Here is a 23,949-nt window from a genome sequence, read left to right as displayed (position 1 = left end):
CGTTGCGCGTTGGATGGCAGAATTAAAACAGAATTTCAGAGAGTAGCCACATCACTCCATCAAAATTACTTGCCATTTTTTAGCAGCACTTTATTCTGATGAGTCAGAATTTCTAAACTAATAAATAACTTTGTTCATGGTTATTAAATAATTCACTAATTCTCTATAGATCAGTTATAAACATTATTATTATTTTGTTTTAAAAAGATGAGGAAAAAAGTAAACGATAGAATTGTTATAGCAGCAATAGAAAAGAAAATAATACAATTATTGTTATCAGGGCATTGATAGAAGATTATATCCCATTAAATAAGCACTTATGAAGTTAGTTTAATAGTTTCCAGCTTATTAATAAGCGAAAAGCAAAAATTGGTAAGCTACCTTTAACAATAAACATTAGTAATTCATTAATAAATAGTAATAAACATGACTTACCATTATTAAGTCACTAATGAAAGGGAACACAACAGCAAGAGAGGAGCTTCAAATGTTATTAAATCTTTAATTTCTTACTTTGTAGTAATCTGTAATTCTAAACATTAATAAGTCATTAAAAAAGGCTAATAAGCCATTGAATCTGCAGTTACAAATGCTGATGTCATTTCTCACATTAAGCTACATCTGCAGGTGTAAATATTAATAAGTTATTATAGATTATTTTAAAAGAGTGTGATGAATTAAAGAGTGTCATGCTGAAGGATGATTTTCAACAACCTGGCAACAGAATGCTGTGTTGTTTAATGGCTTACAAATGACATATATAGCACTAATAATACCTATTATTCTAATTATTTTTTACTGTCAATAAAAAGCTGTTAGTTGCAATGAAAAAACTGTTTAGTACTTTATTCAGCTGCAGTACCAAAATTCCACTTTAGGCAGCTACGATACTAAAACTAGTGAAAGTATCCAGAAGAAAATGTGAATGAATTCACTCGCAGAGCTCCTTCCTTCTTCAACCACTGAAATATTTCGACCAACCTCCAAGTCTACATATGGTCTTCCTGTCTCATAGCTCAGTGGTTTCATATCTGAGGGTCAATAAAAGGTCAACAAGCTTCTTACACACCATAAACTCTTAGCGACACTTCATTAAGCTTAAGATTAAGTGAGTTCAGATGATGGACAGTGCAGGGGATTCTTTGGTTTTTCTTTATGTCTTGAAAGTATCTGAAATATCCGGTGCTTAAACTTCTTCAGGCCTGTAAAAAAAATCCTTCCTTTGTTCAGCTGCTGACAACTCACAACCGTTCTAAAGCTGTAGCTTGTGACAAGGATACGCTGCATTCACTACAGTGCGGGACTCACTTGGAGAAAGAAAATTCAATTAAAGCACATAAAATAATAATCAATAACCAATTTCCTGCGGTATGTAGTCAGCAAATGTGCAGAAAGTGATGATGGCGACATTTGTACTAATTTAAAAGCACTGGTTCTATCATTCTATCTATTAAAATTCCTTCTGCTGCATCACTAACACAGAAAGGTGAGACATTGGTTATAGCGCAGTCCATGGAGAAGCACACTGAACCTAACACCACATCAGGCTGAGAGGAGCTCGGTAAGTCGGACAGCGTCCAGGAGAACAGTCCTATTTGCTGCGGTGTGCTGCAGGCACGGGCTGATCTGAGCATGCTCCAAATGAACTCCTCATGACCTTGAGGTTCGCATCAATTTTGCATGAGGTCTCCTCATCAAACAGACCGGGGGATTGTACTGCAGCACCGCCTCACCTGGCTTTTCTTGAGGCCAGACACCCGCAGAGACAGCGGTGACCACACAGACCACATGCTGTTCACACACTCTCACTAGCGTCAGAGCTGAAAATGGAAACTACCGCTGACCGGGGTGCTCGCTACAATTAGGTTTTCTCAGGTTATTACTGCTGCTTTTAAATAAATGGAAGTTCATTCGGTTTTAACCTGGGAAAAATATGATAAATATTACAAAAATAACACCCCGTATCGGTGCTTTTGCATGTGTAGATGTGTGTGTTAGCTTATAAAATCCTATGGGGTTAGTGAAATATTAACAAACATACAGCACATACACATCCCACAGACATTTCTCAAAGGAATCAATGCAATTTACAATTACAATTTATGCCCTAGCAATGATGCTTTTACTCACATTAAAGGTAAAGGAGGTAAATAAATCTATATTTGTCAAGCACAGAAAGACTAAATTTGTTCATATATCTGCTTCCTCAGATTTACAGCATACATTTAAGACCAAAGTGCTCCATTCTTCCATTTTGTCCTGTTGGTTTTGAAATGATCTCGCAAGCCCAAGGGTCATAGAAATTTCTCACCTTATAAAAGGGACAGGTAAACCTCCAAAAGATAAAAATCGATTCCATCTGAAACTGAGATTTAATGCTGTTATCTGGCCTCATGCTGCGATTGAATTCATGACAGAAAAAAAAAAGACGATCTTCTAATCACACTCTCCCAATTCTATTTATGTCCCTGGTACCATGTCCCAACCCGTAAACAAAGGTAGAGTCATACATCTGCCTGAAGTCACATTACATGATAGGAGACAGCAGCCAGAGCACTTTTTTTTATTCCCCCTTTCCAATCACTGCTGTGCCCTTGATCCTGTGTTACAGCAGATTCATAGTAAACACAGTGACAGGTGTATTCATAAAGCACAGCACTGAGCCCTGGAGTGTGCTCTGGTGCTACACTGGTCTATTTGTCAACCGAAGAACTGTCAGGGTTCCCGTTCGTATATTCGCCGTGTCGCCGAGTGGGCGAGGTGAAGGTGGAGCGGAGTGAAAACAGAATCAGGACGGTATGAAAACCAGCTAGCAACTGAAACTCACAAGGAAGATGAGCAAAAACCCAAATGACAACCTGACATTCTCACTTTATTGTACAAGCTTCATATCTCTACTGCAATTGATTTGTTTTTCATAGATTCTGGTTAAAGCAAATGAGTTATTTCTGGTGGATTTTTAGTGAAATATTACAATTTTAAGCTCAAATTTGGTTTATTTTCCTGATGCAATGCCATGTTGCAGATGAGGAGTTCAAGGACCATCAGAAAAGTGAAAATTTGGTGATTTTTTCCAGTTTTTTGCTCTGATGAATGGCGTCACCCTGCCAATCCCTTTATAAATAACATATGTTTGAAACCCGGTGGTCAGTTTTTGGGTTCGGAGGATCAAATTTCAGAGACCAAAGACTCTCCTCGACGGATAACAAAGTCAAGATGATAAGAAACCAGCTAGAAACTGAAACTCGCAAAAGAATATGAGCATTAACCCAAATGACAATCTGGCATTCTCATTTTATGCATTTGCTTCATATCTCTACTGCAATATTTCAATCAACAACCGAAGAGCTCAGAATTTTTTGTTTTTTCACAGATTCTGGTCAAAGCAAATTATTTTTGGTGGATTTTTAAGTAAAATGTCAGAATTTTAAGCTCAAATTTGGTTTATTTTCCTAATGTAATGACATGAGGAGTTCAAGCGTAAAATCTGGTGATTTTTTTCAGTTTTTACAGTTTCCAGTTGTGAAAAATAGTGTCACCCCTTTATAGATAATGTGTTTTAAACCTGACTGAGACTTTTAGGGTTCAGAGGCTCAGATTTCAGAAAACAAAAACTCTCTTCCAGGGAAAACAAAATCTAGATGGTATACAACCAGCTAGAAACTGAGACTAACAAGGAATATATGCATAAACCCAAATGACAGCCTGGCATTCTCATTTTGTCATAACTGCTGCATATCTGTACTGTAATATTTCTGCAAAAGGAAATTGTAATATTCTTTTCGTATCTCTACTGTTATATATCAATCAACAAGAGAATATTTGGCTTTTTACAGATTCCGGTTAATGATTTCTTTTTGATGGATTTCTAAGTGAAATATCACAATTTTAAGCTCAAATTTAGTTTATTTTCCTGATAAAATGACTTGTAGACGAAGAGATCAAGGACCATCAGAAAGCGGAAAATGTGTTGATTTTATTTCTGTTTTTTGTTCTGACAAATGGCAGCAGTCTGCTGATCCCTTTATAGATAACATGCTCGAAATCTGATGGAGAGTTTTGGGGTTCAGAGGGTCAAACTTCAGAAAACAAAAACTCTCCTCAAGGGGAAAACAAAATCTAGACTCACAATGAGTATGAGCATGAACCTAAATGACAACCTGGCATTCACACATGCTGCATATATGCTTCACATCTCTACTGTAACATTTTTATCAACAAGACACAATTTACATCTTGTTAAACAGCCTGTTAAAAGATAAACCCATCACCAATTTATAATTCAGTAAGTTTTTAGGATGTTTTTACTTGTAGGGCCTTCTTCACTTAGTGGTTTCCTGCTTTTTCCAAAATGCCAGCCTGCATTTTGTTCTGCTCTGTTGGTTTTGATTCTGCGATGAGATATTTCCACATGTGACTGTTGAGCATTCATACAAACAGATGACTGTAAAGTCTCTAAAGCACTTTCTGTGACTGACACTTTGACAGACAGTCATTGCTAATGATTTACCCCCCACTACAATGATAAGGTAGGTGATACTCTGTATTTTCTTCTTAGTGTCAATCACTTCCATGTGTCTATCCGAAGCCTGATCTAGCAGCTCCATTGTTATCCAACAACTATTAGAAATGTATCAGTGAGACACAACGATGCACCGGGTGACACGTTCCTTTATGAATATGAACATGGACACTGCTGTTTACTTTAAACTGATCGTGCTCCAAACCATCCTGCTGTCATAAACGCCAAATCTGCATTTGTCTGCAGCTGAACAAAGTCCCCAACAAATGTCGTTTTCCTTTCGAGCATCAAGCTGTTTCAAGAAATTACTGAGCCTTCTGTTTAAAAATGATGAAAGTGTAAAATTGAGAACCATTTTTAAACATTTACACCCTCAGCAGGAACCACGGGGCCTTGGCTGAGAGATGCATAAGAAAGTGAAATCATATAGCATTCAGAGATGGATGAATGCTTTGGTTTTGGTCTTTTCACGGAATGTGCAGACAGCAAGAAAAATACAGCTTAATCCATTGAGGTCTTTTTTCTATTTGCGATCATATACACTACCGGTCAAAAGTTTTAGAACACCCCAGTTTTTCCATTTTTTATTGGAAATTCTGCAAGTTAATGTCTCATTGTACTTTGAAATGAAAGCATGAAACACTCTTAGCTCTATGGTTATTTAACTGTTCTATGAGACTGTGAAATGCAGTAATTGCAATGTTGTCAATTTTAGTTCTCTTCAGTATGCATTGCCATGGTATCTTTATGTATCTTATAAAGTTGTGAAAACATTTATAACCATGCCTAGTTACACTTATTAGTGTTATTCTTACTTTTTATAAAAATGTGTAAATCGGTCAATCTGAAGAATTTGTGTAAATTTAGACTATGCAGTTTCCCACCAGCAACAGTTATACATATTTACATAATTATACATATTATGTGTTAGGACGGTCTAAGGCGGGCCTATTCAATTGGCGGCCCGCGGGCCGGATGTGGCCCGCGGGCCCCTCACAACTGGCCCACCCCCCAATGACCCCTTTCCAACCATCTAAAGCAGCCCTATTCAACTAGCGGCCCGCGGGCCACATGCGTCCCGAAAGCAACCCTCGAGACGACAAGTTCTTACAAAAATTCCAACATTATTGCGAACATTGAATGCAACACTTGCCGTAACCTAGCAACTAACCCACAATGCATTGTGTTGAGGAGACGCGTTTGAAAAGTTAACATTAGCAGTTCTATACAGGCGAAAATAGCAGCATGTCTTTTTCTATCCTGAAACGACAAATCGGCGAGGAAAACCGTCGGTTTAATCCTGCGTGGACTGACAAGTATTTATTTATTTACCACCAAGTCCGAACGCCAAACCAATGCGTTTACTCTGCAACGAGTGCTTTGCAGCGCTGAAAGATTATCATGTCCGAAGACACCACGTTGGAAAAACATGCTGCGTTTCGGACAAACTTTCCCAAGGGATGTCATGAGAGAGCGGCTATAATTCAGAGTTTGACTGCATCTTACAACTGGAGCTGTACTACAATGAAGCGGACCTGCACAGCTCAGGAAAGGGCCACGAAAAAGAGGCCGTTCACAGACTCAGAAACTGTGAAGGACTGCATGTTGGCTGTCGTGGATGAAGTTTTAACGGACGATAAAGTTAAGACGAGTGTGACATCTGCTGTCAAACAGGTCTGACACGTCAAACATTCTCGCCACAGATGTCTTCGAGACATGGTAAGTGCAACAAAGCAGCGTGCTGTAGCAGACACTAAAGGTAGTTTTATGTATTTATGTGACTATTTTCTGGTCACTTATTAGAAGTTTAATATTTAAGAAAGACATTTTGTTTTGACAGTTATTTCACTTAGTTGCACTTTATTATGCACTTTGATGTCAGCTTTATTTCATTTCAAAGGGATAGTAACTATCACTGTGCCCACTGTTTATTTTTTTGATTATATGCACTGAAGATGTGACTGTCTCAGATGAGACCAAATATGGACAGGGACAAACTCTGTTTTTTGTTATTTCAAAAGAAGAAAAATGTCTCAAGTTCTGAAAAGTTACTGTTAAGCAAGTTACTTTTTAATGCACTTTCAGATGTAACCAAAACAAAAGATGGTGTTTCTAATCGGCACTTAGTTTTTATGTTCATATGCACCTTAACCTGTGCTTATATTTACCTATCAAAATGTGTTGAAGTTGTGTGTTTGAAATGTAAAATTTAAAGAAGCAGTATTTCAGCACAGGTTTAGTTTAAGTACTGCTCTTCTATTGTGTTTCTGTCCTTTTGGATGTGGCAATACGTTTATAAACATCCAGTGTGTTTGTTATCTTATCTGTTTGTGTTTATTTTAAATGGTTAACTTTGCTCACTGTCTGCTAAAAACATCCGGCCCAGCTCATGTTCTTAGTCTGAAAATCCGGCCCCAGTGAATTTTTAATTGAATAGCCCTGGTCTAAGGAGTAAAATACATGCACTTATTTTGCAGGGAAAAATTTGGGATTAAACGGGTTAACCAAATTTTTCAAAGATTTTTACTATTGTGACTCACTGACACCTTGACTTTCTTCACAGTTTCTCTGTAGGAAAGACTTAGAAGTGTTGTGATGGTCTGTCTCTCTTCTACTTTTAATTGCCTTTTCCTCACCATTTTACAATAAGACACTACTTTCTGCAGAATAATGCTATTCAAATAATGCTCTGGAAGGTTTGGTGCCACGGTGTGTTCCAACACTACTTTAATGCAGACAGAGAGGGTTGGAAGTAATCAAGAAAAGTTGGAACACCTGTAGGATTTGGTAGCACCAGCTTTCAAGGCTTGATCAACCTCCATTGCTGCAGAACAGCTTTAAGTTGTTAACCCATTTCTTGTTCCCTGAAAAATGCCTTTTTGTATAATTCTGAAATGTACATTATTTTTCAGTTTTGGGTAATCTTATCCTTTTTTTAACCTCTGGCAGTTCTCCACTTACCTTTGTACAATTTCAAGCTATTCATTGGACTTGAATTATTTGAGTTTCAATAAAAAACAGGAAAAATTGTGGCAGTCTGAAACCTAAAACTAGATGGTGAGCTATACATGCAGGTATAATCAAGCACTATACACACTAAAGGATAAAATTATTGACATTTTTCCCTTTCCTTCAGACTTTTTTGGTTTGTCTTCTGCTTCTGAAATATCTGACTCAAGCTTCAGCTGCAGTGCCTCAGTTATAATCTTAGATGAGGTTTCTTGCAAGAGACTTAGGATTGAAGACATGCAAGATGATGAATCTGCTTTAGTTTTTAACATTTTGACTTTTTTTCACTAAAGTCTTGATAAAAGTTGTGTATCACCAGGTTTTACATTCTCTCTGTTTTCTCTTTTTGTTTCTTATCAGTTGATTGAAGCTGTCTTAAGAAGCAAGCCTGGGGGTGAAGAGGTACTACAGGAGTAACAAGCAACAGAAAACCTGACAGACGCAACAAGAAGAATAATGGTTAACATAGTGGTGGCTCACATAATCGATAATCATGAGTGCATGTGTTTCATGTCCTTAATATTTGTGTCAAATGATTGTAGGGAAATTGCGTAAATTTAGATTACTACATTAACATCTCTTCACAGGCGCCTCTTTACCAAAGCAATTCCAGAGGAGTATGCTCTTGGGATAGTGATGCTGCTTCTTTCCCTCAAGGATCCATACGCCACAAAAGGCTATGTAATAGTCATTAGTGTTTTTGCTTAACATTTTCTCTGCATAGAATTCAAATGTCCACATTATGCACACAGCTTTGTGTGCATAATGTGGACATTTGAATTCTCTAAGATTTCTTATGAGCTTACTATGAAAACACATTTATTATCATTTTTGTTTTATTTCAGGAACATTTTTATGCTGTTGCAAGCAGCACAGGACACATTTCTTGGTGTCTGAAAACAATCCAAAGGAAAATTTGTCATGGATCAGATGAGAGATTGTACATCATACCTTCACTCATAATATTAAAATTTTTGATAACAGGGCTAAATAAATGTCTTTTTTTTTGAAAGAAATGTTTTAAATGGTATTCATTCTTATAATTAATTTGAACACCTTTAAGTGTAGATAACCTGACACTTTAGCGAGTAAAGCTAACACTAACCTGGATTTTAAATAAAAATAATAGTACAAAAAAAAATAGTATCTCATGAGTGTTACTTGTATAATCCATTAGTGCTAATTTAACTCTGTTTATTTGTATGAAGAAAGATGGTCTGTTTATGCATAGTAATCTGAATTACTGGATTACTTAAATACGTCTATGTGGGCTGGGCAGGTGTAGCTCCAGTTCATGAAATAAAAACCTCTGATACCTGTGATTATTACATTTTGTCCTATGCTAGACTTCTGTTACATTGTGTATAATTGGGCCCCTTTCCACTGGAATCAGAGAAAACCTTTACAAAGTAAAATAGATCCAGATAACACTTGATCATTTTATCGGTGCTATATGTGAAATGTGACCATGTGATATGTGTGAAAGCTAAAACAATCAATTCTATGTGACATGCTCAAAGCTATAAGCCCATTTGCGTTTCCCTGACAAGGGTTAACTTCATCTCCTCTGACAAATTCAATATTGTGTGGCCCAATTTTCTGTACGATATTAAATGGATGAATTTTTCTTAATAGCTGGAGTAACTGAGGAAATTAAGTGCGTAGCTCTGAATGTAATACCCTCTCACTTGGCATATCTAATTATACAAATACTGTTCATTTGCAGGGTGTCGGCCAGCATAGTTTGCAGACTGGTGAAAGTCACAGCATGGCCACTTCCTAAAGGCATTTCTTTCAGCCTGCTCAGGACATTTTGAGGTTCTAATTCCAGTGTAAGTGAAATAAATTGCAAAGAATTTATGCTTTCTATTTTATCACCGGGACAAAAAAAATCCTCTCCTTGCCAGAAGGGAAAAAAGTCAAGGGCAATCAGTGTCAGAAAAACTGATGCAACCCAAATAAAGCTCAAAAAAATGACTCCTTCCTCAAAGTAAAAACAAAAAGGCAAAAATCTAGTGTGCTGAAAAGGCATCATCAAAAATGTCAGCCCACATTGGTGAGTTTGCTTATTCAAACATGAATTCCTCTTTTTAAGCCTAGTTTTACTTTTTTTTTTTAATCCATAATTAGGAGCCACTGACCTCAATGAATATTGCCAAAGAGATATGTGCATTGTTTTTGTTCTACAAACAGAAGCCAATGAAATAGAGGAAAGTTAGGTACCACAGAAAATGAGAAGCCACACAAGGCTAACTAGAAAATGATCCCATAGTTAAACCAAAGATGCACATGAAATCAGAGCAATAGAAAGGGCAATAACAACGACTTTTATCCACAGAACTCCGAAGATGTGGGTGGTCTACTTTTTTTTTTTTTTTTTTTTAAATATTAAGACTGTATGAAAACACCCACGTACTGTTCTGCATCACATTATTATTTATTTTGAAAATGAAAATCACAGAACTTAAAGCTGCATTGTTTTTTTTTTGTCCTTTTTTTTGTATTGTTCTGTTTGATCAGGTAGGGTCAGAACTCCACAACAACTTAAAAGCCACATGTTCCTGTGCAAATGTTACCGAGTGAGGCGGATACGATTAAACGCGCCAATTTATGCATCCAGAAGACACCTTAGCATTAGCATTCATTTGGAGTAGTGTTCCTGTGCCCTGGCTAATTTAAATCTAACTTTAACCTTTGTTTTGATCTCCGTCTACTCATGACAAATGCATCTGGCACATTAGCAGCTAAATGCTCCAGGGTGTTCATTAGCTGGTCACTAACATGCCCTGTCTGCGTTTGGTGTTGGGCATGTAGTGTAAAGCTAATTTACGAGATTTATTTATTTATTTTTTAAAATGAAGAAAGCTGCCATCTGCGGCTTGACAGCAGATGAAGGCAGCGAAGTTGTGGAACGTAAAACCAAAACAGTGAGCTGAAAGACAACAGTGCACTCTGTGAAGCTAAAGGGAACTGCAGCTCGCTTTACTACAAGTGGGGACTTTCATATCACACTTTGTCATTTGATCCACCATTCATATCATATATCGATTAGAGCGGCTTTAATCTGTAGATACACTGATGCTGATAATCTGTGCGTATCTGCTCTTGTAATAGCTGTTACATCAGAAAAAGCAGCAGATCATCCTGACAACGACACCACTTCACTCCACTGCATTAACGCCAGAAACAGCCCGAAAGAGAAAACCTCTCGAACAACACGGGCGGACGTCAGAGGGCTTTAAGTTGCGAGAGAAATCATGCAAGTGATGGTTTCTTTCCCCGAGATAGCTCAGGTTGCACAACAGGTATAATGATACCCCCCCCTCGCTGTGTGCCTGAGCCGTGTTTTCAGTGCAGACACATTATAGGAAATGTAAGCATTTAACGGAATGTCACTCACAAGGTTATTGCGTCTCCCCTCTGCTTGCTGTGCATCTACATGGTGCTGACCAAGCTCCGAAACACAATCTACCGCAAAAAACACCGCCAGCTGCCATTTTCAGCCAGGCTCCCTGCACCACCCGGGAATAGCCAGAGAGATATCAAAGGATCTGTGGTGCAAATGAGTCGCTGGGATCTCCTTTTCTCCCTTAATGATTCTTTTAAGCCGCACACCATATTATGAATTCAGCTCGTACAGTGGCTTAAATCTTATCATTATTAAAGTTAACCCCAGTCATATCTTAGGTGTTGGCATATTCATCAACAGCAGCGGCGGCACCCTGACGCTAACTCCACATCACAGCTCAGGCTGAAAATAGATAAGCTTTATTCAATTACAAATGGATGCTCAATTAAGCTGTTGCTCTTTGAAGCCTGCCTTTTTGTTGGATGGCGCATAATCTCTCTCGAGCATTCATGTCCAGAAAACGTTGTTCTTTAGCAAATCAATAGCAATCAACGTTATCGGTGCCCTCTTTGATTCCTGTGGAAGCAGCAATGAAGACTCACAAGCAATTAGGCGGCATTAGGTTTTCGCCATGTGATGCGGATGTGGGGCAGGTAGGCATCGCAGGCCGGGGCTTGTGGGGGAATGTAACTTTGATGTGGTAATTTACCTGTACTGCGGAGGAGGGCTCCCCTCTGCCTCGCACATGATGGTAGCCTGGTGGTCTGGGGAGTTGATTGGTAAAATGAGGTCACTTGGCTCCGTCCTCCATCTTGGCCCTTGAAATATGACATCCTCTGTACAGGCTGAAGAAAGGGGAAAAAGTCTATAGTCGTACAAGCGAGAAAATTTGTCTCTTTGACCTTAAAGAGAAAATATTGGAAGAATACAGCAAAAGCACAAACCCTGTGAGGACAAACAGTTAATCTTGCAGAAATACAAGAACTGTGTGACACCCAGTGTGTATTAGTTTTTCGATATACTATATACGCAGTATATTGTCTCCTATTCTCTGAATTCTGCATTAGGACAGTCTTTATGATGTGTTGTGTGCATTATTTCCTTATCTTACTGTGAGGAAAGCAAATCCCACTTACCCTTGTTAGGAATTAATGGCTAATGCTGACATTTTGTGTGTTTCTCTCTATAGTGCCGCATTTTTCGGATGAACCTGACACTTGCAGAAGAAAAACACTGACCACGGCACTTATGTGTATTTACTCCAATTTTGCATACTGGGCTTTACTTTGACACTTTATCATCATGAGAAATCATCATACTGTTGCTAGTGTGTCCAAAAAAGAAATGATTAATCTCCCTCTTTCAAGGCTTCCCAGTAAATATGCAAGTAAATAAAAAATACTGCGAAACATGTCACAAAAAAGCTTTGAGTCCTGTGTAAATATTTAGCTGGCTAAGGTGTTTGAGAGTTTTTAATGGAGCTGGCTGAGTGATGCAACTAAACCGAGGTGTTCGGTGTTAATTGCTTGCCAGGAGCAGAACAGTAATATAATAATAGATAACAACGGTTGAGGAGTTAAGTTGAGCGCTTAAGTCAACAATGGTTGGCCACTAATGTAAAATGCCTGTTTTCACATATTTCCTCATTAATGGGTGATGCTTTGCAAGTGACCGGGCTGATACATGAAAGCAGCATGATCTATTTTCAGAATATCTATGTCATGCTACACAAGCAGCAGTTAATTGAGGCCATAAGGATGCAGTCATGTGCCAGCAGCCTAAAAGGAAAGGATGTGGAACACAATCTGGTACTAAATGAAAGCAGAGTCAACAGACGGCCAGAGTAGGCCTAATTAATATCCTACTGCTAACAGATTGCAGCATGTGGCTAGCACTTCTACATGTGGTTTTAACCTGCAATAATATGTCAAGGAGTCAAAACAGGTTGGAAGCTGAGACGGGACGATGAATCATAGGTACTCTTGGTGATTATTTAGCAATATGGACAAATCAGAATTAAATCAATCTAGGTATCAACCAATATGGGTTTTTCAGGACTGATATTGAACATCGGTGGTCAAAAAAAGCCTGATAACTGATATTTGGGACTGATTGACATTAGATGTAATGTTTTAACTGCATGTGATTGCAGGGAACCTGTCATTCATAACTAGGCTTCTTCATTAATAAGTGTGACTATAGCTGATCATGTAAAATAGAAATAATAGCATTTAAATTAGAACGTTCTCCCTTGTTTATGTGGTATTCACTGAGATTGATCAGTCTGTCTTATATTATTATACGAAAATATTTCCCTGATCTATCACATTTAGTGTCCACTAAGGTCCATATTTTAATGCACTATTAATTATTATTTTCCAGACCTGTTTCAGGGTAATTTGTGCCTCCCTCCCAACTTAGCCGCTAGCTGTTAGCATCGCCTTAGCCACTGTGAGAGAAGATAAATTCCTGGTTCGCATTTCTTGTTCAGTTTTTGCAGTTTCTGCTTGAGAAACAGTTCTGAGACCACATAGAGAGAACAGGCTGCATCAGACCTGAAGTAGTGCATTTAATTTATCAATAATCAGCCAATAAAAACACTAATAATCACAAATATGGCAAATACTGGTTACAATACTTGGCCAGGCTGGTAATCAGTCTATCCCTGAATCAATCTACAAAAACGTGAAGTTTGGGATGAAATCTGAAAACATTCTTGTACAATGATCTCTTGATAAATGATCCAATAATATCTATTCACCACTTAGTTCTCTTTGACATCCTCTCCTTAATGTGAATTTGAATGGAATGCCACGCATGGAAACATCAAAGATGCCAATTTATTTTGTGAAGTTGGTGCATTCTTCCAGAATATTGAGTCACATTACATGTCAGCTCAGATGTTAATAATAACTGTTGTCAGCTTTAGTGATTTTTTTGCGAGTTGTTTCCAGTATATGATCACGACGCTGAATGAGAACAAGCGCCTACAGGCAGACGCCAAGTCCCTGTTAAAAACACTTGTCCGTTAGGAAGGTGAGACCGCTTGGATCTCACTCCCTCGAGTGCTAGGGCGTGAATTACCCATGAGCCAATTTGAATAACATTCATTGGGATTTACAATGTCATTCGAACAAGGGTTGACATTCCGGTAGAGTGTCTGTGCTTTTTGCTCGAATCCCAGGTGGCTACACAAGGGCAGAATGAGACACGGTGGCAAGTAGATTGTGCTAAAATGCGAGGCTGGATTCGCTGCTTGGATCCCGATAATGATCTGGACAGGCCATAAACAGGAATGGGATTGGACTCCCAGTTGTCCCTAACAGTGTACAGTAAACGTGCAGCAGGACACCACTCTAGGGAACGCTGAAGGACATCACACTAGTCAAGTGTACACATAATGATTTCGACTTAATCAGTGTAGCTTTTTTGGCTGGGAAGATTATTTACAACTGTTCTGAATTTGTCACTTCTTCACTAAAAAGTATATATATTGAAACACTGCTAAGAATGACAAAAAACCTCAACATTCTTCTGTAATAAATATACATTTCTTTAAGGAGAAATGTTATTTGTGACAAACCATGACAACAAATGCAGTGAGACTCAAATATGTGTTAAAGCATCTTACCTGCAAGGTATCCAGTGATTGATAGCAGAACAATTTGTTTCCATGGTAACATCATCTTTAGTTGCCGAGGGCTAATAAGACTCTCATCCAATTGCTTGTGAATGGAATGCTCTCCCTTGAATACAGGAATTTTAATCTGAGGGGAAAGTAATTATGGATGTGATTAAAATATGACATTTTGAACCAAATACGACAAGCATTCAACAACAAAAAACACGATTACAGTGTTGTTAAGTTACATAATTGGTTCTTATTATTTTTGAGTTACTGTAAGACAAGGGAAATCGAATCTTGAGGAAGTGAGAAGGGGATGGGTGGGAGAAAACAGCAGTGTACAAAAAAACCTGAGGAGCCGGTGGTGCAATTTTCAGGTGGCACAGAAGACGAGACAGCTGCTAAATGGGTATGTTTTCTTTTACTGTGCGTGTTTCTCATCTTGCCTAACAAGCTCAATTCTGCAGCTTTAAAGAGAAGCGAGGAAGGAAATGATTGACCTCAAAAGATACTTCTCTCTTCCAATTTGACTATTAATAGGAGCTGGCAGACTGTGTACCAGCACACCACAAAGTGCCACTTCATACTTTACCAAAGGGTTTGGTGGTCGACTGAATCTAAGTAAAGTGACTGTTTTCATTTTTACATACACAAATCATCTTCCCTTAGATCAACAGAAAATACGAGAGGACCACACACTGAAACAGGGTTGACAGACATAATAAATGCACTATAGGAGGACAGAAATTTGCAGTCGTATGCCATTACACTTAAAGCTCAGTTTAGTAGACTTTTCGGACTGTGAAAGGAGTCTTCTGTATAAGACAAAGACTATTGCCCTCAGTGTTGGGCAGTAGCAGATTTCTGGATTGCATTTGTCAGTAACAACTGATGAAGGGATTACATTAGAGCTGCACTGACCCTAACCCTAACCCTCTGAATCCTAACCCTACTATCCCTAACCCTACATTGACAATGCAATGCGCGCAACAGTAACACAAACATGTCACGCAAACTTTTTTGTTTTTTTTGTTTTTGCTGCTTGGTGCAAAAAGAAAATTTGCATGGTTCCTCATTTTCCATGACTAATCTACAAGAAGAGTTGGCCTGATTTAACCTAATTTATTCCCATTTAATGGTTCCTCGATAAACAAAGGAGTTTTTTTCTTCTTTTTTTTATACAAGACACAGAGTTTGTTGACATGCAGGCTTCACGTGTGCACACAAAAATGAGGCATGGGCATGAGAGAAACATTGCAAAGGAAGATGCAAAAATCAATCATAAGGATAAACTCTTAGCAGAATAATAATCGTGATAATGATTTTGGCTTCCCAAAATTCAATGATAGACTGCATTACTGATATTTATAATGCTCCACTAACAGAAAACAGTCTATGTAGATAAAATATCAGAATATCTTAATTGCTGCTGCATTATTGAGTGGAGACTAGAGGCTTCTCTGTGCACAGCTGTTCAGTTAGCTTCTACTGTAGTCTGCATGTGAGGCTTTTATGGAACATCAGTAAATTGTTTTATCTATTGATAATCAGCTATGCAGCAAGTGAGACATTTTGAGTATAATTAGATTCAAAATTTTTCTCAAGGAAATGCACTGTATTGATGTTTCACTATGATGCAGATTGTACACTACCAGGACTGCATCACTAAATAAAAGAAAATGAAACAAAGTGAAATCAAACTTTTTTACAAAAGGTAAAAAAAAATAATGAAAAGAAAAAAGAAAGCTTGCTCACAGAGATTCCACCGAACCATTAGATTTATTGGGTTCTCGTGTTTATTTTTGGAGGGTCATAACTTTCTAAACTAATCAGGTTCATCTCCATCATTGACATATATTTTTTTAAAATTAAGTAAAAGTTAAGTAAAATTGTATTTATTCTTGGAAGGATTTGAATCTTTAATATTAAATTACTCAGGTGAGTTCATATCATAACTAACATCATCAGGTCTTAAAAATTTAAAGTTTAATGTTCAAATAAAACCAGGTACTCTTTCGTCAGTATCTTGCAATTGCTGCCATGACACAGAGTTGTGCGTTATGAGAGCAAAGGCAGATATGAAAAGCCATTCAAAGCAAAAAGCTATTTCAGATGCCTTTGCCAATGTTACACAATATGAAATTCACACTAAAAATAATTCTTCATTTCTCAGCTTATTTAAAATTATTTCCACTTCTGCTACATCACCCTTCTGGAATGATTCATTTTCTTTCCAAATAGACTTATTCAAGTCATCCGGGGCTTATTTCCATATATTTTCACATCATGGTATAGATTGCAGGGAAACTATACATTGCAACGGTATTTTTTTTTAAAAGTACTGTGCAGCCCGAGGTTATATTTTAGGAATTCAGTAACAACATTAGAGTTACTAATGTGGGTAATTGTGAAACGTTGACATTTTGGGAGAGGGACAGTTTTTCAGTAAAACAATCATTTGTACTGGACAATTAATATCATTTACCAAGGCTGTCTGGGATGTGTTAGCTTAGTTCTGGGGCTAAGGGGAAACAATTTAGCTAGGCACCTAAAATATGAGGAATACAGCTTAAAATCCATATTTCAAAATATATTTATTCACATTTTCAGTCTTGGCTAGCTAGAAAGCATCCATACAACCTAAATTAAGGATTCTTTTCAGACTTGAATGGTGCCTAATCACAAGTCACAATGAGGATGGGATTTCAAATGCTACATGCTAGGCTAAGCTAGCTGCTGGCTGGTTATGGTGAGTAAACATTAGCGTTGTTACTTTTTATTTAAAATTCAAACTACCATTTGACATGAATGAAAAAAGATACAATCTTTTGCAACAGTTGCACATTTTATTCCAGCATTCATGACATAAAAGGAAATTATTATGGGTAATTAAGGCTGTTTGCTAATTTTGCAACTGTCTTACAGTAAGATTACCTTGAAGCAACAGAAACACTGCAAAAAACATGAAATAATTTTATACTACAAATGTTGCATTCAAATTATATAAAATTGATTATATAGTAGCTCTAACGATTTTTTTATAAAGTCATTTACTTGAAGTTAAAAGCTTGCTGCTTGTTAAACGAACAAGGTTTTTCATTTTCGAACTCTACACACTAAATACTTAAGATGTGTACATATGGTGTCTCTGATTCTCTTGGTGGCTAAATAATGTACATTTGCTGTTAAAAAATGATGAAATGTTGCAATTACATATTTCAAGGAGCATGTAACAAGCAATTAATTGTAAACCTCATGTAATTATGCCAGGACCGCTTAAAACAAAAAGCCTGTGTTAGAGTGGAGCATGCTTTTTGTTGTAACATGGGTTGTGAAGTGTGATTCATCCAAAGGGCTAAAAGTCAAAATATCTCAGTCTCTGGTGCACTAAATGTAACTGTTTTTAAATCTGTCTCTTGTGAGCCCTCGCACTTTGTGGAAGCATGATACATAATTGCTAAAAGTGCCACTTTAATATATTTGGTTGCATAAAGGGCACTGCTGGTAACTCACTGAGTAAGACTGCTTTATGGTAGACTCCCTGGATTAGACATTCTGGGCTTTATGTCTCAGTATCAATACACATCATGATAAAAAATTATACCATAAAGAAAGATTTTATAGTCCAGCCCTATAGCTTATTAGTACCACAAGCAGCCGTAGTGATTTGATGCTGTAGCCAATGATCAATGACGTAAATGGCCATAAAAACTTTTCTTATGTGGCGATGGAACGGGGAGTTGTAGCATTGTAATTGCAGTATCAGTGGCACAGGAGGGGCTTTGCTCAAGCTCTGACCTACATCACAGTAAGTGGAAACTGATACGCCTCTCAGGATTAAGAATTCAACCCAACCCCTCATTCTTACAGCACAACCCTGTTGTGTGGATTAACCCAGGGCTATCTTTGGAGCTCTTGAAACAGACCTAAATACTAACCACTCACTTGTTTCATCAACTTGTAACTATTGGATTGCGGCTGTGCTTTGACGTGAAAGGCATGACTACATAATCTTATAGAGGAGTGTGAAAGCACAGTAGAATCCACAGAGAGGAGAAATCATTCCATTTGCTTGATCATAACTTAATGGCCAGTGTTGGCTTAGCTCATGTGTCCTGGTGCCAGTAATTGTTCCTCATCTAGTGTAATTGCAGACACAGCTAGATTCGGAGTGGATTTCCTGGTGTCTTTCAAAATTTAGGGGGCGTTTTGCCACTCTAAAAACCCATCATATTGGATTACACGGTTTGAGATTCTACTGGAGTAAAAAAAAAAAAAAAAAAAAAAAAAAGTGTGTGGTATTAGCTGCCATTCGCTTCCAGGAGGATCCAACCTCGGCATCCCAACCCATCATTCCAAAAAGCTTCAAGTCTGTGAGAGGAAAATCTCCTCGAAAAGACTTTCTTTGCAAGTTGGCTGTTGCACAGTTCGTGTTTCTGCAGATATAATGGACGTTTTTTTCCACTGAGTACAGCTTCATTGTACAGTTTGTAAAACCTGCAAAGATGTTTTTATTTTTTAATCTCTACTACATTCGCTTCTTCATTAAAAACTGGTTCATTAAACACCCTATATATCATGTTTCTTGCCCAGCTTTAAGTGTAAGAAGGGTGTGTCATCGCTGCCTTGAAGGATTTCATTTTTCAGTGGACAGCTTTGCGGTGCTTCTTAGTCAAGAGATTAACTGTCTCATGATGCTCCGATCCTTTGAGTCTTAGCACATTTTAAAAAAATGTTATTCTAGGCAACACACTAAGCACTTGTCTTCATGAAACACAAATTGTAATTCTCTGGACCTTCAAAAAGCCGCACCAGTGTCAATCCTTGCAGAGTTCGATATCACCTGAAGCTTTTGCAAATCCAAAAGAAAAAGAACACAATACTTCACCCGGAGCAAACACAAAACAGCTCTTTTTGGCCTCGGTGGCGACGAAGGCGAGGTGGCATTTTTCTTCTTCAGCTTTCTCAACTGAAATGATGAGCAAAAGATTGCTCTGCCAAATGTAATGAGCCATCACACTTTCACCTCCACAGAAGCTAAACCTAATGGAAGTCATTGGCTAAACGCATTCCAGAGTAAATGAGATGACTTCTTGGTTAGTGGGGCTGTTGTTTGGCGCATAATTGATAGGAGAGGTGGTTAAAGGCATCCATTTCCCCCCTGAGGGCAGCATAATTGCAAAAGAATCTAATAAGGGAGGGAGGAAAAGAGAGTTTCTATCAAAGGGGTGTGCGCTCTCAAGGTCTGCATTCAGATCACATGCGGTACACAAGAAACACAGAGCCAGGAGATCCATATATATCAGATCATAGACAAACAAAAAAAGAACTCTTTCTGTCAGAAGTCAACACCGGTGGCACAACGAATCTGAATTCACTTGCAGTGTGTGATGCATTCATCCTCATGGAGTTATTATCTTTATGGCTATCTGCTGCCATCTCCATTAAATCACTCAGCAGGAGAACCTGGGAGACAAGGATCCGCCACCAGGGCCGGACTCAATCTGAATACACAGCTGCTCTGTGCTACTGCCAGAGAATGAAGAATTCACAATTAACCCTGCACTGATGCTTCCCAATTTACTCTGACTTAGCCAAGGCCGATTAAAAACAGAAAAAAAGTGATTAACAAATAAAGGCAAAGCTAAACGACTGTATTTCATGGTTCAGACTGGAGCCGAATACTTGAAGTGAAATGAAAAGAAGAAGCAAAGACGGAGTAATTGTTCGGTATTGATCGTGCCACAACTCTGCATTAGGCTCTCAGTTGAGTGAGTAGTGCTTCCTATGGCAAATTATGCATTAAGGTTTCAAATAAAAAGCCATTTCATGTAATTGGCCCCTCCCAAACCCAGCTTCAACAGCTGTCACATTAACATTCATGAAAGTATTGGTTGCATGCGATTTCTCTCCTGAGATGCTTCTTCCACGCCGACTAAAAATAAAAGTAGCCACTTCACACGATTGATTGGCATGTCACACTGTTGTGTATGAATAAAACAGCGCGGTTTGGTTAGAACTGCGGCTAAGGTCAGGGTTGAATGCTGGAAGACAACATAGAGCTATAACTAGAACCAGGAGCTGTGCTGGGGAAATATCACTCAAGTGAAAAGCAAAGGGACATGACAGCACTTCACACTCAAATGCAGAGAAAATTGCAATTTCGCTACCACATATGACCTCCTCTGACAGCAGATTTGAAATGTCTGTTTACCACGGTACAACTAAACATCTGGCCAGGATGCTCTGGCAGACGTTATACAGCTGTGTATTTCCATGCGAAAAATCCCTGAATCCCTGGAAGACAGCAGGACGCCCCCAGTGACTCCCTGCGATGTTAAACACGGCTGCATCCCTCAGCTGCTGCCTAACGCAGGGGCAGGAGAGTAAGTGCACTTAAAAGAGAGGGGAGCCGCGATCCATTTCTCAACCCCATCATCAGCCAGGCACATCCCTAGACCCTCATCCTAGATACAGCCGCACAACACATGACTCGAGGTCAAGCACGAGGAGCAGGAGACACTCAGGCAACCTCTTTACATTTTTTTTTCTTATGCTATTCAATTCATTTCACTGCCTTTCCGGAAAAGGAAACTGGCTGTAGAATGTAATTGCCACTCTGGTTCAATCAAAAAGGCTTTTGAAAGCAAATGGTGGTACAGTATAAACTCATTCCTGCACTGCCATGCTGGATATTGCTGCGTTACAGAATAATTCGCTGCATGGCTTCAAAGACATGTTTCACCTCTCATCTGGTTGTAACTTGTTATCCTGCAGAGGTTCTATAAATAAACAGAAATAGATGGGAGAACAATTACAATCCCTCCTGAATAGTAGGATACTTTGAAGATGCAGCCGACTGCATTTCACTGTTCTGTCCATTTGCAGTCTGGGTGGGAAAAAAAAAGAGGGGGAGAAAAATGAATATTTGCCAGTGCAGGAAAACCAGTGGGCAAATATTTGGTTTAAGCATAAAAAAGGAAGAGAACTGGGCTGTTAAGATAATTTCTTTAATAACTGTGCTCTGTGAGCATCAACTGTCAAGACCCTGTGAGATTATGCAGAAAACTGAACACAGAATCAGAATATTTTTATGTTAGAGGACAAAGGGAAGCAAATCAGAATGACAAATGCAATATTTTAAATAATCCACACGAGCTCAGACTCCTTTTTTTTTGCTCAGCAGAGACTGAAATAATTGCCTTAAACAAGTTGGAGAGAGAGCTGCTCTCCAGGCGGACAGTCCTGATGCTGTTTCTCTGTGTGACTGAGCAGAGCAGCACCATATGGACTTTGTCCTAGATGAGGGAAATGAGCCCCAACAGTAGAAATCCCAGTAGGACCATTCAAACCATTTGAGGCTTGTCTAGAAACGCAGCCATCAGCATCAGCATGTGTGACCACTATCAGCATGCACACTCTGTCCCCTTTTGCAAATTTAAAGCACACATAGCCAGAGGACTGAGGCTTTTTTTAAAAAGGCTTTTTTTGTTTTTTGCTCTCTGTCAGATGAAGTTGTGTTTTCTGTCATTTCTCCTGCAAAGCAAAGGAAGCAAACTTGACAGGACACAGTTCCTCGCATGCAATGAAAAAATTAGGCGTCACAACAGCATCCAAGCATGCAGTGATGATCTCTAACTGAACACTTACTTGTCCTAAGATGCAGATTTTTTCCTCTTCATTAAACTGCTTTGATTGTAATCCCACTATCCGTCAGATGTGCATTTTTCACAGCAACTCTCTCAGAAGCCAGAGAGGAGGCTGCTCTGCTCTGCGCTCCCCGCCGTGTTTGCGCTCTGCACTTAATTCTGCTCCGCTCGGTGTTTGAGGATGGGACTTAATAGTAACCTCTGTCTTCGGTAAATTCCACAGATCTCAAGTGATTTTTTTCTCTCTCTCTCACTCTCTCTCTCTCTCTCTTTTGGGTGCTCGGATGAGGAGACGACGCGCTCTTGTTCCTCGACCTCCTCGTGTTACACTCCACAAGATGCTGCCAAGAAGCAGGAGAGGACAGCGGTGCCTCTGAGCGGAGACTCACATTGTGCGCATCCCCGGGCTCTGCTCTCTTTGTGCGCAGGAAGAAGCGCCCACTGGTGACGCGTGAAAACACCCATCTCAGCACAGTAATGCGCCACCAGCCTATGGGCACCTGCCATTCCTCTGCTTAAGTGGGTGCACATTACATCTCGGGATATTTATCGCTGTGATAAGCAGACATCAAGTGGAAATTTACAAGAAAAAAAATTAAAAATAAAAATGAATTGGAAAATTAAAATAAGACAGAGCAAGGGAAATCTGAAAATGAGCAAAAACCATTAATCACAATGACCAAACAACCTCATCTGTGTTTTGGGTTTTTTTTGTGTGTTGTTGGTAAAATTGTCTTTTCTGTGGTGAATCCATGCAGGGACTTTGCAGTAAATGTAGTGAATTGTGGCTTCTGATCAATAGAAGCAGGGAAGGAGAAGTGATTGAAGTGCATTAGTGAAGCTCACTCACTAGAGCTTGACATGAGGCATATTTCAATTTAAACAACAAAAACAATGTTCAAATGTAGACTTTTTTTTGTCCAAATCCTTTTTTAGAGTTCCTCCTGAAACACTGCGCTGAAAAGTACAGTGCTAGAGACCACACAGGAAGGTGCTTTGGAGCCTTTTGGTTTATAAATATGATGTCACCTAATTTTAGTTTCATTGTTTTCATGATGCAACCATCAGAAATCATAGAATGTTTTCAGTGGAGTTTTTTCCCCCCACAATAGCTCTTTATAGTGTGTGCATGGGGGATTCAATCACATGCATATCCATAAACACATAATAATGTGGGGTTCTTTTTCATGTACACACTAGATCCTTGTTTACAGCGTTCATGCACCTGGTTTAAAGCTGCACTAATCAATATTTCCCTGTGCAAAATGAATCAAATTACTATATGTAATGTAAAAGGTGCCCAACTTACAGTATTATCGCTTAATTTTATTGTTTTCTGCAGCTGTCTGCAGCATTGACGTATCCTTCAGCTCATTGTTTTGGTTCTGCGGACCACAAACTTCCCGTTTTTCACTGTCTTGTCTTATTATTGCTGTTTGCAGTACCAGCAGCTTGTGGAAGTTTTCAGTCAGAAGTACTTGCATAAAACCCAGTACATGATGTGACCAGCAAACACATAACTGACAATTAGCTTGTGAAAAATGCTGCAACCAATGATTAATATGACAATGGTTGTCTCAATAATTAATTCGTTTTTTGGTCTATTAAATGTCAGAAAATGTGAAAAATGTTGACGAGTGTTTCTTAAAGCCCAAGATAACAAATGCCTTTTTTTGTCCACAACCCAAAAATATTTAATTTGTTGTCATAGTAGACCAAATAAACCAGAAAATATTAAAATTTAATAAGCTGGGACTTTTTCAGTTTGTTGTGTTTTGTTTAAAAATTACTGTTT

The 23,949-nt window shown here is 38.5% G+C and overlaps 1 protein-coding gene across 1 annotated transcript in view; it reads right to left on the bottom strand.

Annotated features, from left to right (window-relative positions):
* The window catches only part of cntn3b (contactin 3b), a 59,599-nt gene extending 37,038 nt beyond the window's left edge, over positions 1–22,561 (bottom strand). The window contains exons 1-3 of the mRNA XM_023261309.3: positions 22,156–22,561; positions 14,512–14,647; positions 11,590–11,725 (exon numbers count right to left, since the gene is read on the bottom strand). Coding sequence (XP_023117077.2) covers positions 11,590–11,725; positions 14,512–14,566 — 191 coding nt within the window. The 5' untranslated portion in view covers positions 14,567–14,647; positions 22,156–22,561. The remainder of the gene's footprint in view (positions 1–11,589; positions 11,726–14,511; positions 14,648–22,155) is intronic.
* Positions 22,562–23,949: the final 1,388 nt, after the last annotated feature.

This window comes from Amphiprion ocellaris, chromosome 5, assembly GCF_022539595.1.
Source record: "Amphiprion ocellaris isolate individual 3 ecotype Okinawa chromosome 5, ASM2253959v1, whole genome shotgun sequence".
NCBI lineage: Eukaryota > Metazoa > Chordata > Actinopteri > Pomacentridae > Amphiprion > Amphiprion ocellaris.
Note: the sequence above shows the minus strand (reverse complement) of the source record. Positions and strands in the feature narration are given on the sequence as shown.